Source organism: Branchiostoma lanceolatum, chromosome 10, assembly GCF_035083965.1.
Source record: "Branchiostoma lanceolatum isolate klBraLanc5 chromosome 10, klBraLanc5.hap2, whole genome shotgun sequence".
Lineage (NCBI taxonomy): Eukaryota > Metazoa > Chordata > Leptocardii > Amphioxiformes > Branchiostomatidae > Branchiostoma > Branchiostoma lanceolatum.
Window position 1 is genome coordinate 19,410,917 of NC_089731.1, and position 16,883 is coordinate 19,427,799.

The 16,883-nt window shown below is 42.1% G+C and overlaps 1 protein-coding gene across 2 annotated transcripts in view; it reads right to left on the reverse strand.

The window, feature by feature from the left end:
- Nucleotides 1–14,947, reverse strand: part of LOC136443268 (uncharacterized) — a 34,481-nt gene extending 19,534 nt beyond the window's left edge. Inside the window, exons 1-4 of one of the 2 annotated variants that reach the window (XM_066440436.1) lie at nucleotides 14,767–14,947; nucleotides 13,820–14,077; nucleotides 10,378–10,440; nucleotides 1,297–1,383 (exon numbers count right to left, since the gene is read on the reverse strand). In XM_066440436.1, the coding sequence (XP_066296533.1) occupies nucleotides 1,297–1,383; nucleotides 10,378–10,440; nucleotides 13,820–13,966 (297 nt within the window). In that variant the 5' untranslated portion in view covers nucleotides 13,967–14,077; nucleotides 14,767–14,947. Of the gene's footprint in view, nucleotides 1–1,296; nucleotides 1,384–10,122; nucleotides 10,269–10,377; nucleotides 10,441–13,819; nucleotides 14,078–14,766 lie in introns of those variants that run through there. The other variant, XM_066440437.1, reaches the window with a different exon arrangement.
- Between the last annotated feature and the right edge of the window lie 1,936 nt (nucleotides 14,948–16,883).

The following is a 16,883-nucleotide window of genomic DNA, read 5'->3' on the forward strand; positions in this document are numbered from 1 at the left end:
ATGTTGCAACACTTTGCAAATGGTAGATGTTGGTTATTACCCCAATAAAAGTAGTTGTTACTTGGGCTTTATTGTATGCCTCTACATATTCTTAGATTTCACATCTGGACACTGGCTCTTTTGTGGTAAGTTGTCTATGCATGACATCCAGCCACAAGGGATGTGTGAATTGCCCTCTTCCGTGCCCACTGATAAAGTTACACAAATATTTCTAAATGTTGGACATGTTAGAACAAACTAGAGTTCGGCAACCTCATACCTCCATGAAATACTTAGAGCTTTTGTAGATTTTATGCAAATGACTTAACATTACACATTTACATGATATATGCATGGTGATGTACACCTTCATCTAACATGTCACAAGTATAGAATTGCAATCATTTGTCATTAAGTGGTTTTGCCATTTTTGCATCAATTATGCAAATCAGTTCATCATTTGCACTTGTTTGGTATCTGTTTATGTTCCATCTGCCATGAATTACATGTGTTACATTTATTGAAGTCCAGTTATGGAAAGCAATAGGGTTGTAGAATTTACTAATTGGTTATGCAAGTTGGTTATGCAAGTTGGTTATTATTCCCTTCTTGAGTTATCCTCTTCAGAAATGACAAAAACGCCTCTGCAATTCCAGAACTAGTCACTAGGGGGTCCAAAAACGCGACCATAGCATGTCCAGAACACGAGATATCAAAACCGGAAGCCGCTAGGGTACCCAAAATCGATTCATTCCCAGTATTTGTCACGCCCTACCAACACACCAAATATGAAACCAATCCATTCAGCCGTTCTTGAGTTATATCGTTGACAGCCAGCCAGACAGACAGACAGACAGACAGACAGACAGACAAACGCTAGTGAAAATACAAGTTCCATGACATGTCATGGAGGTAATGAATCTATGTTAGAAACTAATATAGATAACGTGTTCGATGTCAAAAATATATCTAACATGTTTGGAAACGGTAGAAAATATTCAGAACATCAAATAAATGTTAAAAATTGTTCATAACAGTTACTTATCTCAGTTAGATTGTCACAGAGGTTTTGAAAAAGAAACAATAGGCAACAAACACCCATACCGTAATTCGGAATTGGCTCTATGACGTAGCGTTACAAAATTCCGTGTGATTCCACTTTTTGCTCACTTTCGGTCATGCGCGCAGGTCGAGGTGTAATATGCAACAAACGGTTCTCACAAGTAACAAAAACACACAGGGGTGGTCCTTAGTCATGTCTCATCTTAATAAAAAGAACAACAACAATTGATGGCTATAACGCGATGATGTGCTTACGTGTAGTAAACCAAGCACAGCTGATATACAGGCCAGCGGAGCAAGTAGAAGACAGTTCAGGGTGGACTGGATAGTTAGTAGACCCATCTGGAATGAAAACCAACAGTCAAGGTTGCATACAGTCCGGACTGGAAAATTACGAGGGTCGTTCGAAAAGTTTGCGACCTCAACCGGACACAAAGTGCATAACTCAGATTTCGCATAACTACAAATCTTCTTCATTAAAATGATCAGATTCAACTTTAACCCTGCTTTTCTTATGCTCCCATGTATGGGGAATACAGTCATGTGAAAAAATTTGAAATCAAGCCTGTTAAATTAAGTTAAGTTAAGTTAAAATCCTCCCACACTATAATTGATGTATAGGGCGGTGCCCATCCACGTTTCATAGCCCTGGGCCACACTGTGGTGCAATCACTGCAGCAGGGGGCTAGTCCACTGGCAGTGGAGCGTGTTTAACTTCCATACTGTTTCAGAAGTATGTACCATCTTTATAAAGTCTTTGGTATGTCTCAATGCGCCTCTTGTCCAGAAGCGTCCTAACCCGGGGCTTGAACCCGGGCCTTCTGGTCCAAGTAATTTGAACCAGATGTGGCAAGTACCAGAAGCGCAGACCACTACACCACAGGGACGACGTAGAAATATGTTCATGATGGTCCCTTTAATGGTGTTTCATGTGGTATGCCATACCGTAAGAGTACTCTGCACTTGAAAAGGTGGAGTATCTAGGTCATGTGATAGGTCAAAGGTCACCCAAACGGTCTAAAACGTCTATTTTTTTCAGCAAAAATTCACAATATTCCCACATTTTGGCAGAAAGGGATGTTTGTTAAGGAACCCTTGACTTACCCGTGGTATGTCATGCCATGAGAGTACTCTGCATTATAAAAAAAGTTCAATGCCAAGGTCATATTGTAGGTTAAAGGTCACAAAAATGCTACAGAATCACACGTACGGATCATTTCTGGTATTTTCCCGCAAATGTTCATGTTGTTGGTGTATCTTAGTCTATACAGAATCATATGGGAAGCTAGTGTGCACACCTTACTATAATTGCACCATAAATACGAGTCACGGTCACTGTGCACTTGAATCAAGCTCATTCATAATAAGAAAGTTGATGCAATCTCACTGACGTCATTTTAACACATTAAGCCACCGAAGTAAACTGTGAATTTGGGTACCTCAAAATGTTTTGGCTCAGGTTCTTTTCTCATAACGGTAAATATATTCGCGCGTACGCCCCATAGCCTTTCTGAGGCCGTAGGGGCAGTTGGTTGTTATCCACTGCATCTGGGACACGGTATTGGAAGGAGGACCCCACCCCTCTCCTTTCCCAATTACATAGTCATCACTTGTGTGATACTTCATAGCTTCATCCATAGCTTCTTTGCATATTGACCCAACCAATGCTGTATCAGCCCACTTTCATTCCTTCTCCTTCTTCGGCTAGACTCTACCAGCCTCTGCGGGTCGCTGGGAAAATAGTAGAAATTGGCCAAATAGAGTCAACTGTATGAAGGGGTCGGCTATGGAGATAGGGTCCAATATTGCAACCCTGCGGATGGGAATGTTATCGTTCGTGGCCAAAGTCCCCCGGCAAATGTTCTCTATATAGCCGATGCGGTTAGTCTGGTAGAGACTATTCTTCGGCATGGCCCAGGCCTTTCTCTCACATTCTTTAGCTCAGTTGTTTGCTGCCACTTCTTTACCTTACAGTGACTATTGCAGCAATTTCGCATGAAATGCGACAATTTTGCATTTCCTTTTCCCCCAAGTGCAAGAATTGCATTCCCTTTTCCCCCATCTTGACACCGAAAATGTTTCCCGATTTCTTCTCATAAAAATGTCCAACAGCTTTTACATTTCACCACTGTACTCGTGCATGACAAATTCTCACTTTGTTTGGACTTTGTTTGGACTGTGGCGCATTCATATTGGTGAGGAAGTGGATGTGAAGGGCCAGATTTCTGCAGCCAATGTATTGCTCCCAAATTGTATATATGTCGCAGAACAACCAATGGTCTCTTACTAGTGTCGAGAATCACTAGTGAAAGATTCACCAGTGTCGAGGATCTTTCCAGGTAAAGACCTGGTTGCTGGACTTTACCAGCCCTTGCAAGGCTAAGAAGATATAGCATGCATTAATATCCCTATCTTTCTTAAGTGACAAGACACCATTACGCCACCCCTTCAACTTTGTTCTTGGCTTTTGACCTTGTTAGTGCTGGGCCTGCCAAACTTCAGTTAAACTTCAAATGCAAGTTTAGTCATTGAGTCAAAACCGCATCACATTAGAGAAAAAATACTGCAACACCTAGATGTTATTTGAATTTGCCGTCATTACTGTGACACATGTTGGCGGGAGTCACTGACACGTATATTCTGTTTCCAATGTGACGTGGCTTTGAAAGTAGCAAAGATCCTGGAGAAATCCCACCAGGAAACCAGAAAGCAGAGCTTTTGGGACAGATTTTACCAACTGTGGCCATAGAATGAGCTTTTGACAAGACATCAATGGGTATTTTGATGAACTTTGACCTACAATATTGCCTTGACGTTATTTTTTTCCTTCTACAACTTACTCAATACGATTAAACACATCCGAAATAAGTTGACTGGTCCATCATGAATATATCTATTTGTACTGGACCAAAAGTGGAGATGCTGTAAAATTTGGCATAGAACAGTGAAACAATTTGTAATTCCGTGGCTTAATGACTTAAAATGACTTCACGTACATGCGCATGTTGATGACCTATAACCTACAATATGACCTTGACATTGAACTTTTGCAATGATGCAGTCAGTCATAATGGTCAGTAATTCTGCCATCTGTGCCTGGCCTGTGGGGCAGCCTAGTGCCTATAATGTATTGCGCTCGAGCCCGGTCTTTGTCTATATCACTTTGCCCCCTGTAATAAAACTGTATAACGTTGCATACTATTACATCTCTGCCTACCAAAACATTTCAAACCATCATTTGAATATCTTATGCTAGGGTCACATTTCCAATCCGGGGCCCGGCCGGGCTGTCTTTGGGAACGAAAAGTATGATATAAAAAGACAACCAAAACACAAAACGTGCGCAAAATTATCTAAGAGCATAGCTTGTGCAAATTTATTGACATACGCTTTGATTTTTCGTTTCCGCAAACAGCCCGGCCGGGCCCCGGTTAGGAAATGTGACCCTAGCATTAGTGGGGTTCAATCCTGCTCAAACTGATCGGTTAAAAGTGCTATCAGGGTCACTAGTAATGCTTAGGTCACAATTGGAAAAAGGGGCCCTGACGGGTAGTTCCTGGGCCGCTTTTTGGCACTTCCGGGCGTGACCCCTACGTGGCCCCTTGGGGCACCCCGCGGCTACCGGGCTATTTTTGGGCCCGGCGGGGACCCGAGAAAAATTTAGTTCTGACTTAAATTCTACCCGGGCCCCGCGGACACAACGACGCCGTGACCTCAACGTGAGAACACCGCGAGGTACCCCTTCGGTTGCCGGCAGTCCACCGGGACAAGTTATAATTTGTCTGTGTTTTTTTTATTCATTTGCACAACAAGAAAATTTATAATACATAATACGATAAACAATAGATAATAACAGGTTCAGGAGGAGAAAAAAGCGTTTATAGCTTATACTTGGCCCTCCTCGTCTATGCTTATCAAACGAGACTATAACTTATAAATGATACAGCAAAGTAATACATATGATAACGATAGACGATGATAATCAAATAATGGTATAAATCAGATAAGTTAGATAATAACTGGACATGTGACTCTACTACAGGGGGGCTATGATAGGTTTTCAGGTCACCTTTAAAATCAAGAAAAAGGGTGATTGTTTGTATATTTGTCTGAAGACAGTTCCATATTGTGATATATTTGCACTTAACGAGAACTCTGCTAATGATGTACGAAAGAGAGGAATAAGGATTTCTTTGCCTGGTATAATAGTTGTGAACAAGTGTGAAGAAGGGTTTGGGAAAATATAAAATATATTGGGGAAATTGTTAGAATGGAAATTAAACGAAATTTATTGATATCGTGGATGTCTAGTATTTCTGAAATAGAGGAGCCATGTGTGAGCGAAACTCAGAAGCAGTTGCTAGCCTTGCGAATTTCTTTTGGAGAGTTATATGCGGATGTAGAGTTGTCTGGCAGGTACATCCCCAAACAATGTTACAGTAGGTCAAATATGAGTATATAAGGCTGTTGCATATAGTTGTGAGAATCTTTTCAGGGATGATGTATTTGTTTTTCACAATAACACCAATTGTTTAAGCATTCGTCTTTTACTTATAGCAGAGACTGGGCTTTCGAGTTTAAATTTTCATCTACTATTACCCCCAAAATGTTGGTCTGTTTCTCTTGTATATTAGGAACATTTTGGACTTATTGATTTCCTAACTTTTATTTTTACTACAGAAAATAAGGCAATTTGTAGTTCTGGAAATTTTGGTAACTTGTTTGCTTCAAACCATGTACTTTACACATATCTTGGTTAGCCAGTTGTATCAGAGAGTCAACGTTTTTGTGGAAAAGGAATATGTTGGTGTTATCGCCAAAGATTATAGAATAAGGTATTGTTATGTTATGATACGGATCAAGTGCACAGACTAAATGTGTGTACTTCGTAAGACTGGGTCAAGTGTGTGACGTTACAGATCAGGTGAGCAGAACTAAAGCGTGAACTTCGTATATCGTGTTTCTTTTTGAGCTCCAGTGCAGTTTTATATACCCCCGAGATATGACGAGTGCCCACCAGGAGCCTGCCTGATGGCCGACCGTCGTTCGCGGGGCATTCGGGAGGGACCCTACAACTGCCCCACCTGGATGTGATTAGCACGCGGTACCCTGTCGGACCCCACAGGGGTCACTACAAGACACCGTCAGAGCAACTGACGGGTACCTGCCGGAGACCGACAATGAAGATTCTACAAAAATGCCACCGATTACCTGCCGGAGCACCCCGGGACCCCTGCAGGGCAGCGTGAAGGAAACTTTTAATTGTGACCACGAAAGCCGGTGCCCCTCAGACGTCAGAGCCCGGCCGGGGCTACATCCCCGACGGGCACCGGCGCAATTGTGACCTAAGCATAAGAGTGATGTAAACAAAATGCCTACCCTGCTTCTCCTTTTACGTAGTCCGTTAAACCGGACTTAAGATAAAAAAAATCGTAAAAAGATGGCAAAAACTCTGGGAAATATCTACACAAAATGACTCAAACTAACATGTTTACATTTTTGTAGGGATATATCCCAGTTGAAATCTAAGAGTCTTTGCAACCAGGCAGAGGTCGGAAATTTGTACGTGTGATAGGAATGTGGAAGTATGAACTGCCACGTAATTACCCCCCCCCCCCCAGCTTTTCTAATTTTACTAATAGTTGAAGATGAAGCATTGAAGTTAAGGGGGTATACTTGAGGGTTACCAGAACCAAGGAAAGAAGAATTTTCATATTTCTAAATTTCAGTCATTTCTAAGGGGCTTTTTTCTCTCACAACCGACAATTTTGATGAATGGTTTACTGTTGCAGGAAAGAGGAACATCTACTGATTCAAAAACAAGCGTCGTCTATTAAATGGGGCCACACATAATGAGACCGCGACTGGGGGTGTTTATGGGGGTTTCTTGCGTCGCTTAACTTCCGAACAGGCACGCGTCGGTTCGCTACCGGTGACGGTTGTGTTTAGACCTACTACGGGCGGAAGCGCAGTGCGCCACCCGTGGCATAGGATATAAGCTTCCGGGTCGGAGTTGAAATCTGGTCATGACCCGGTAACTTACGATCTGCTGGAAGTGCGTGGTCGTCACTCTGATTTCTGGCCCCTATTGATTGGCGGTCGTTTTAGCTGTGCATAGATTTTTTGTATCTCCTGAAAAGCCCGTGAGTTGTAGTATTTTTGGGCCTGGTGAAGTTGGTTCGCCATCGAAGGCTTGTTTGTATTAGTCCGCGCCAACGGTGATGCAGTTTTTTCGCCTGATGACCCTGTTTTTAATGCATTTTCACCGAATTTGCGTCATCGGAGATTGCGAAAAAGTTATCACATGACTTTTTCATTTTTTTTTCATTTTTCAGAGCTAAGCTTTCTCAGCATATATGCCGTGACCCCAGGAAAAGTCGTTTTTTCCGAGCAGGTTCGTGTAAAAAGTGTAAAAAAATGATAATTTTCGGGTCCAATATTTACATTTTACCATGGTTTCTGCCCAAAATAAAGGGACAACGGACAATACCGATAATATAAATACATCGGAAAGCAGCAGAAAACCGCTTTTCGCCCATGTGATTACATTTTCCGTCCTACTTTTCTTGGCGGAATTGTAGTCCGTCGACTCTGAGGGTGTCGGCCTACATACGAAATCGTAAAAAAACTCCGGTCCGAAACCTTAGTCGAGCGCGATTCAAAATGGCAAGAGTATATGGAAATGATCCATTTGAATGGTATATACGAGAAGTCATAATTCAGTCACGAGATACCAAATCAGGCCGTGAAATGTGTTCCCGTAATGCCGACAAGTCAGAACACCACCCGAGGTTCACAAAACAACTTTAGCTTGAACTACAGTCAAGATTCACAACGTCAAAGTTGAGCCTTCCTCAGATTTTTGGGTTAGGGGAGCAAGTTAAAGTGATCTAAAAAAGGAAAGTGATCTCGAACTAGCCTGGAATCCCGACCTATTTATAGCTGCCGGGTCTCTTCTCTCCCTCCGCAAATTTGCGGAGGGAGAGAAGAGACCCGGCAGCTATAAATAGGTCGGGATTCCAGGCTAATCTCGAACCAGTTTAGCTCAAATGAACTCAATGAACAGATGAGCTACTCTTCCACTGGTCGTGACAGAGGAGACAGACGCTATGTACAGTATTTACAGGTTCATTGTACCGGGGAAATTCCCCTAGCTCTTTTCGACAAGCACAATGAACAGTGGACCACGGCTTAACGTCCCGTCCTAAGGACTGCGATCTTTGACGGTAGCGTGCATGTCGGGTGAGCGACACAGCCAGGATCGAACCCGGGGCTTCTAGTTCCAGAGGCAAGATCGCTAACCACTGGACTACGCACGCTACCTCATGGTAGTTAAGTTCCCATTTATGTAGATTAGACCTACATATAAATAATAATTGATAAGTAATAAGTAATACATTGGACGTACATATGCTACTGCAAGTACTGCAAGTAAAGTAACCATTGAGAAATAAATGACGCTCCATACTAGAGAAAGAAGAAGAAAAACAGGAGAACATAGATGATAAAAGAAGAAAGCAGAATATAGGAGAATACAGGACAACACATGAAAAACCAGAGGAATATAGGAGAATGCAGTAGAACACAGGAGAAACAAGGAGAATGCAGGAGAAAGCAGGAGAACATAGGAGAAAGCAGGAGAATATAGGATAAGTAGAACAATGCAGGAGAAAGCGGGAGAATGTAGGAGAATGCAGGAGAAGATAGAAACCAGGAGAATATAGGAGAATATAGGAGAGAGCACCGAATGCAGGAGAATATAGGAGAAAGCAGGGGAATATTCGAGAAAGCAGGAGAATACAGGAGAAAGCAGGAGAAAGCAGGAGAAACCAGGAGAGAGCAGAAAAACATATAATAGGAGAAAGCAGGAGAATATAGGAGAACGCATGAGAATATAGGAGAAAGTAGTAGAATGCAGGAAAATATTGGAGAAAGCAGGAGAATGCAGGAGAATATAGGAGAAAGCAGGAGAATGCAGGAGAATATAGAAGAAAGCAGGAGAATATAGAAGAAAGCAGGAGAATATAGCAGAAAGAAGGAGAACGAAGGTAAAAATGGGAGGAAACCATCTTTCGTCATCCTTTAGGGTTTCCTGTGCTAGTATGTTTAAAGCGCATGACAACAGTCAATGAACAAATTCACAATGCTACAAAATGAGGAAGAAAGAGAAACGAATTTAGAGCAAACCATCGTGTCCGATTACAGCGCGCATACTCGATAAGGCGGGTAAGCACTACTAGACTAGCAGCTGTGTCATGTTACGTCAAGTCTTCTGAGTACTCAGATGTGTCATCTACCGAGCCACTTCTGGAGCAGTGAAACAAGCGGAGAGAAATCGGGTACTTGGTTTCAGCTTCTGAGATACTGGAGGGTACTCATTTCCTTTACTTGTAGAATCTGGCAGGCATAGCCGCACCCCTTTACAGAAGAAGTTTATTGCAAGTTCATGCCCGTGGGCTAATTGCAAATACATGGTAAAACATAGAGAAAAACATACATGCGTCAGTAAACTGTGTCTGACTTTGTTGTAACAATAGGCTACTGGTACTAAATACAATTGTTGGCTAAATCTAAACTAGCTGGGTTTAGAGATAGATTATGTGAATATTGTAATAACTCACGTATTAAAGACAGATTGCGTATTGTATTGAAACCAGCGTCAGTCTCTGTTCAAATCAATTCAGCTTGACATGAGATGTAAGACAATAACAAAGCAGAATATTTTTAAGACATCATCATCAGTCGACGTGCTTTCGCGACGACGGGGGTTATACCGCCCTTTGCGGGGTGACATACCCTTTCGCTGTTCGCTGGCTGTCATTACTTGATGTCATACACACATGTTTATGTATGGACATGTGTGTTATTATATCGCCATGTGTTTTAAAGAGAGAGAGGCCACTAGAACTTAGATGTACGGTAGTACATTTGTATAGTGTATAGTTGTTAACGTTATTATCATTATTTCATTCTCTAACATCCATCACACCATGTACGGTCTAATATGCATTTATTCCCCTGGGAAAATGAATATGCAATAAATTCTATTATTATTATTATTCATATACAGTTGTGACCAACCTGTCTGTAAGAGGCCACAGATCACAGTGATCTCCGCTATGACGTGAGATGATTGTTTTATGGGTGATTGATACATCATCATCTGGTCGTGAAGGTCTCACGGATGTTAATGGACCTTCTCCTTCATCCATCTTGAGTGATACAAACATACCCTAAGTTGTCTATCAATGTCATCAATAAAACATACCTTACAACATGTATATACAGGCTTTATTTGCTTAACCCCATCTTGATAGACATGAAGCGTTCTCTTACCATACAAGCGGCATACGAGTCATCCAGAGCGAGGAACAGACCCAGCGCACCAACCAGCAGAAACTGCAGGCATATAGAAGGAACAAACATGCACGACCTTTAGTTAACATTTCTCAATTTCAGAAAGAATCGCTGACAGGTGACAACATAAAGCAAACAAACACTGTGCATTGGCATTTACTGATGGGAAACGACACAACAAGAACAACAAAGACAACAATCAAAGTAAACGGGCCAACATTTTGAATAACGTCACACTGACAGTTCAAAATTCGATGCCACTGCAGAAATCACAGGCGGTAGGCAAAGGTATTGTCGTTGAATAGCTGCTGAAGTTCCGATCGTGACGAAGTACTCGGCGCGGGGATCACCCGTGCCGAGCTTCCGATCCCGAGCGAAACCCGAAGTGATGCCGAAGGCACGAGCGGGGAGTTCGACGGGAGAAACCGTCACCGCTAATGAGGGGGGGGGGGGCATTTCCGGAGTGAGCGACGGGAGAAACCGTCTTCGGGAGCTAGCATGTTTGCTAAAATATGTACCGCGGCGGGTCCCCAACATAAATGCCGTAGCCTAAAGCCCGTGCAGAAATCTGGCGCTTTGATGACTGTTCAGAAAGGCCCTGGAGATAAAGTACACTCTGGTTTCTGTGCTAATAACCGCCACTGTGGTCATCCAGGTGAAGAGTCAATAATTAGATGAAGACCTCAGTGTTGGTCCGATTTATAAATAGTTCCACGACCTCATACCTTCGCCAAATGATTTTAACCTTTAGGACTGATGTATCATGAGACTTTCTCATTGATTATTCAAATAAGGTCCTCATTTGCATAATCTATATTCAACGATGTTCACCTTTACGCAACTTCCAAATATGTATGAACTTATGAAATTGCCATCGTTCACCTGTATAGTATCATAGTAGTTTCTCATTGGTTATGCAAATTTGGTCTTAATTTGCATATTTTTCATCTATCAGCATTCTCCTCTTCCTCAGTTACAAATGTCTTATGTTTGAATGGTCCTATCATAGATTCTGGCAAAATCTAATTATACCAAGCTATCTACATACCAAAAAATCATGATGATTCGTCAATCCCCTCTTGAGTTATAGTATTTTCTCATTGATTATGCAAATAAGGTCATTATTTGCATGATAGATATCTATATATATTTCTCTCTTTCTGCAGGTACATATGTCACATGTTCGAGAGCCCTATCATGAAATACAGTGGACGTTTAAACTTTCCTCGTTGATTATGCAATTTATATTCTGATTTGCATATTAAGCATCTAATTACGTACATCATCATTCAATCTATCTACATTCCAAAAATCATTACCATCAGTCACACCCTTCTTGAGTTATTCCCTTTCAAAGTCTGAAACAAATCTTGCTCCTGCATTTAAAAAAAGCCGCTAGGGGGCCAAAACCTACACCACTTATTTTCTGCCTAAAGAGCTATCTACCACTCAAAAATCATGACATGTCCAGAACACGAGATATCAAAACAGGAAGTTCCGCTGCAGTACCGTAACAAGCGGCTAGGGGGCTCAAAATCTAATCATTTCCAAGTTTCATCAAGACCTACGCACATACCAAATATCAATACAATCCATCCAGGTCTTCTTGAGTTATGCTGCTAATCCATATACACACATACAAACGCTACCCAAAATATGACCTTCTTGGCGAAAGTAATAAATGTGTCCCCGTTGCGCTGGTTTAGAATAGACTAGTTTAGTACCCATTGTATTAATTGCCTTGTCATTCTTGCCATACATTGTGCCATGTACAATTGTCGAGCAATAAAGTTCATTGTATACATACGCCTGACACATCTGGTTGACAGATGTGGTTGCGTGTCTATGTTTTCTAGGACGAATGCCCCCCCCCCCCCCCTGCATAACCCACTGTCTATCCTTTGTACTGCTGAATAACATTACAAACATTCTTATGATGCCTGTGGACAAATTCTCGGACAATTCCTAGACTTTTTGCAAACTGCATACAATACTATACCATTAGGCTCGCTCCCTGAGAGCGTCGCCAAAAACGTGCTAAGTTAGGCACATTGCCTGGCGTAGCACTAAATCAGAAGGTACATTGGTGCTAGTTGCAGCATCAGCTATAACGTCAGCAATGCAAACCTGACAGACTAACGTATTCAGAACACTGTCTGAAAAGCTTCGATATCCATGCATTCAAAGATGACGACGTCAAAAACTCTCCGTACCTTATTGAAACAGTCTGAGGGCGTCGTGGGAGATTAACACTACGTGGTTGTTTGCTGGTTTATAAGACAAATATCACATCCGCTTCCTGCTTAACACAATTATTTCCAAGACAACTTTAATATTAGAATCTCTTTTGCTAACCTGCAAATGGACTCCAAGTGTGACCAATCACCAATAACGCTTGATTGCTGCAAGGATTGATTGCTGCGACCTATGGCTACGGCACTTCGGTGTATTTTCCCGCCGCCATACCCAAAATCCTGTTATTCAGCAGACGACAAAGGTTTGTGAGGAATACTTTTATGTCTAAATGTCATGTGTGATAGTGGACTGAGGGCGATATTTTCCTCAACGTTTGCTCCTAGCACAACCAGAAACACATGGACATAGCAGTACTAGTATTACCATTGCTACGACATCCAGCTAACATCCCGATGAATAAATGTACAAGTTGCCATAAGGGTGGGGATCGACTTTGAGTGACGTTCTACCGATTCAACAAACGGGTTGTTACCGAAGGCCTGATGTGTGCGGAACGACCGTTTTGTCGTATGTTTTTTTTTTGCTTGGATACGTTTATATGGCCTTAGAACTCTCTTGGAGCCAAGGTGGGAACAATAGCTGCTATATAAAAGCTAATTAGCTTCAAGATACTAATGACGAATCTTCTCTCCCGGGAAAATGTTAGCACCTGTCCGAGAGCACCGTCATTCTGCGTGCGACGGACGGTAGTTTCAAATTACAATATCATAGTACCAGCACGACTAGAGAGAAAATATAACATATATAGCATTAGTGCAATGGTAACCCATGATATTGACGGAATAACAGAAAAAAGGATGGTTTATTGTTCTGCCAGATTGGTTTCCATTAACTCGAAAAAATCCCGGTTTTACGTAAACCTAGCCTCTGGGAAAATAGTAGAAATCGACCAAATAGAGTGGATAGTATGCCAAGGGTAGTCCTCTACGTGAACCAACGTTAACTCATGTATATTTGAGTCTTGATGTCATTTGTTCTTGTGGACCGCCTGTGTGAACAAGCCTCTCCATATTTTTCTCAGGAAACCTGTCGGCTCAGTCATTGATGTTAACGCAATTGATATTTCCGGGTGCGGAATTTCCTAACATCATAGGGAATAGCTTATTTGTTTTTGTAATGTTAGTTTAGTTTTTTAAGCTCAGCAAAAGCAGAAAGTGATACTAACCATGATTCCGCACCCAATGGGAAGAGTGCTGACGCCAGGGTATGGTGTCCATGCCGTCAGTATCTCCAACGTGCCGAGCCACACTGCCACCACCCCGCACACTGCCTGACACGCGCCCAGACCCCGCAGCAGCAGCAAGGAACACATTTTGTCTGCCTACTCCTGTGGGCAGGGCTCTAGACTCTACCACGTTCGGCAGATGTGAAGATCTGGACACGGTGCGATTTCCTCCCGTCGCAATATCAGCAGGGGCCGCAACTGTGGTGGTGATTAGCAGGCGGGGATTGAGCAAAGAAAACACCGTCCATTCACCTTACATCAAGAGCTCGTTACTCTAGCAACCATATTCAACAGCACATTGTCGACCACGAGTATTTCGGGAAGAGGATGAAAAGGCTTCTTGTGCTGAATAGGTCCGTCGGCCAGTGTGTGTTTTACCAAGGAGGATATTGTGCAGCGGTGAGGTGAGCCGTGATTTTCTGGACGAGGCGGCCTCAAAGGCAGTGTTGACCAACGACTTTAGCAATTAGAAAACCCATTCCTGCGCCATTGTTGCCCTGTCAGTAAAAGCCCGTGTGCTTGCACAAGTGCGAGGTCGCTTTTTTTAAAAGATTTAATACATACAAGACTGCATCTAGACGGGCAAAACAATATTGTAGGCCATTTCTAAATCATACATCTCCGTGGTTTCCTGACAAGAAACATTGTAAGAAGACAGAAATACAGACGATGACATGTGCACTTATTTGTACAGTAAAGTTGATCTTTCCTCCCGAGGCCAGTCAACGCCCGTCGTCTAGAAGTTGTTATAACGAAAAATCTTTTCAAATCTGTTCTAGTGCTACAGTGAATAGACTCGTGGATCTCTCGGACCTCTTTAAGGCCAGCCTTATTCATTAACCGTTAAAGTGGCCATGCACCACTACTTACACCCAAAGGTTCCATACCTCAAGTGCTCCCAATTTTCCCCCTGGCTTCAGACGCGCGTCGTACCGCCTTCCTTGCCTCTTTTGTTGCAAGCTCTTGGCGACAAATCAGCGCGAATCAGTGTGTACACAAGTATATTGACATTGCCACATAATTGTCATTAAGAACACAGCTGATATGTGCCTATTGACCTCACCTGTCTGTAAGATTGGTCCATTTTGCAAGGAGGGGGTGTTCGGAAACAGGCGTTCCGCCAGGGCCCAGACTAAGTCCGTCATAGTTCTGGGATTTTTCACAGTTTGCAACTTATGCCGTGCTGACGCCTTCTCGCCTGATAATTGAATTATATGACGTCAGTGTTCTAAAATTTAATCATCAGGTGAAAAATTTGAAACACTGACGTCATATAATTCAATTATCAGGCGAGAAGGCGTCAGCACGGCATAAGTTGCAAACTGTGGAAAATCCCAGAACTATGACGGACTTATGTGAAACAACTTGAAGTAGAATTTGACTTTGGAATATATTAAGCATAGCATAGAAGGATTTTCAATGTTTTGTGTAGCTTTCCTTTAAAACATCATTTGGGCACATAGCCTTTTTTCGGCAATATACGTTTTTGGCATCAAACAGCAAAATCGGACGCGTTTATAAATACAAAACCACCATCTTTTCAACACTAAACACTGGATGTACGGATTCGATTAAGAATAGCTTCTTGCAATCTTACAGCAATTGTCTGTCGCATCCAGTCTTTAAAACACAACACATTCGCACTACATTATCAGTCGTACAGGAGGTTGACGTTTTCGCTTAGTTTGTGTGTTTGTTATCTCCATGAAAAATGGAGATATTGTTTTGGGTGTGTCTGTGTGTCTGTTTGTTTGTCTGTCTGTTTGTCTGTCTGTCTGTTTGTGTTTCCGGACTACTGGAGTCAGCATAACTCAAGGACCTCTCGATGGATTATGATGATATTTGGTATGTGAGCAGGTGTTGTGAAGCCGAAAGTCAAGGTCGATTTTGGGCCCCCTGGTATGTGACCTTGGTACTGCAGCAGAACTTCAATTTTTGTATCTTTTGACCTGGACGTGCTATGGTCTTGATTTTTTGGTGACAGATAGCTTGTGATGTAACAAAGAAGTGTTGTAGGTTTGGACCCCCTAGCAGCTTCCTCTGGATCTGCAGGGGTGTTTTTGTGAAAATCTTCTAAGGAGAATAACTGAACAAAGGGAAAACGGATTTCCATGATATTTAGTATACAGGCAGCTTAGGTAGAGGTATACACGATGAAGTGCAAATTATGCCAATTGGGACTTAATTTGCATAGCTAATGAGGAGAATCAATATTTGCAGTGTTTTCCATTATCAGACTCAAATACATGTAACGTCACTATGCAGTTTATGGAAAGTGGAGCATCAACAGATAGCAATTATGCAAATAATTTCCTAATTTGCATAAGTTATGCACAAACATCATAATTCATTTAATTGGAAAATTATAGGACTGTCAATATTGCAACATGTATAAGTTAGATAAAGATGTTTATGACCAAGCATAGATTATGCAAATGTATAAGTCATTTGCATGAACAGAATTGTTCATGGAGATACAAGGTCGCGGAACTCTTGTATGGTCCTATTTAAGGTACTACACATCCTCAGTGGCGCAAAACAGGCGTGCTACTTTCAGGACTTCTTTTGTTCAGGTGAAAGAAAAAGTATAACTTATCATCTCCATGAAAAATGAAGATATTGTTTTGGGTGTGTCTGTGTGTCTGCCTGTCTGTTTGTTTGTCTGTTTGTCTGTCTGTTTGTGCTTCCGGACTACTGTAGTCAGCATAACTCAAGAAACTCTTGATGGATTACAATGATATTTGGTATGTGGGCGGGTGTTGTGAAGCCGAAATTCAAGGTCGATTTTGGGCCCCCTGGTATGTGACCTTGGTACTGCAGCAGAAATTCCATTTTTGTATCTTTTGACCTGGACGTGCTGTCGTCTTGATTTTTTAGTGTTAGATAGCTTGTGGTGTAATGAAGACGTGGTGTGGGTTTGGGTCCTCTAGCAGCTTTCTCTGGAACTGCAGGTGCGTTATCGTGAAAATCTTCTAATGAGAATAACCGAACAAAGGAACGATGG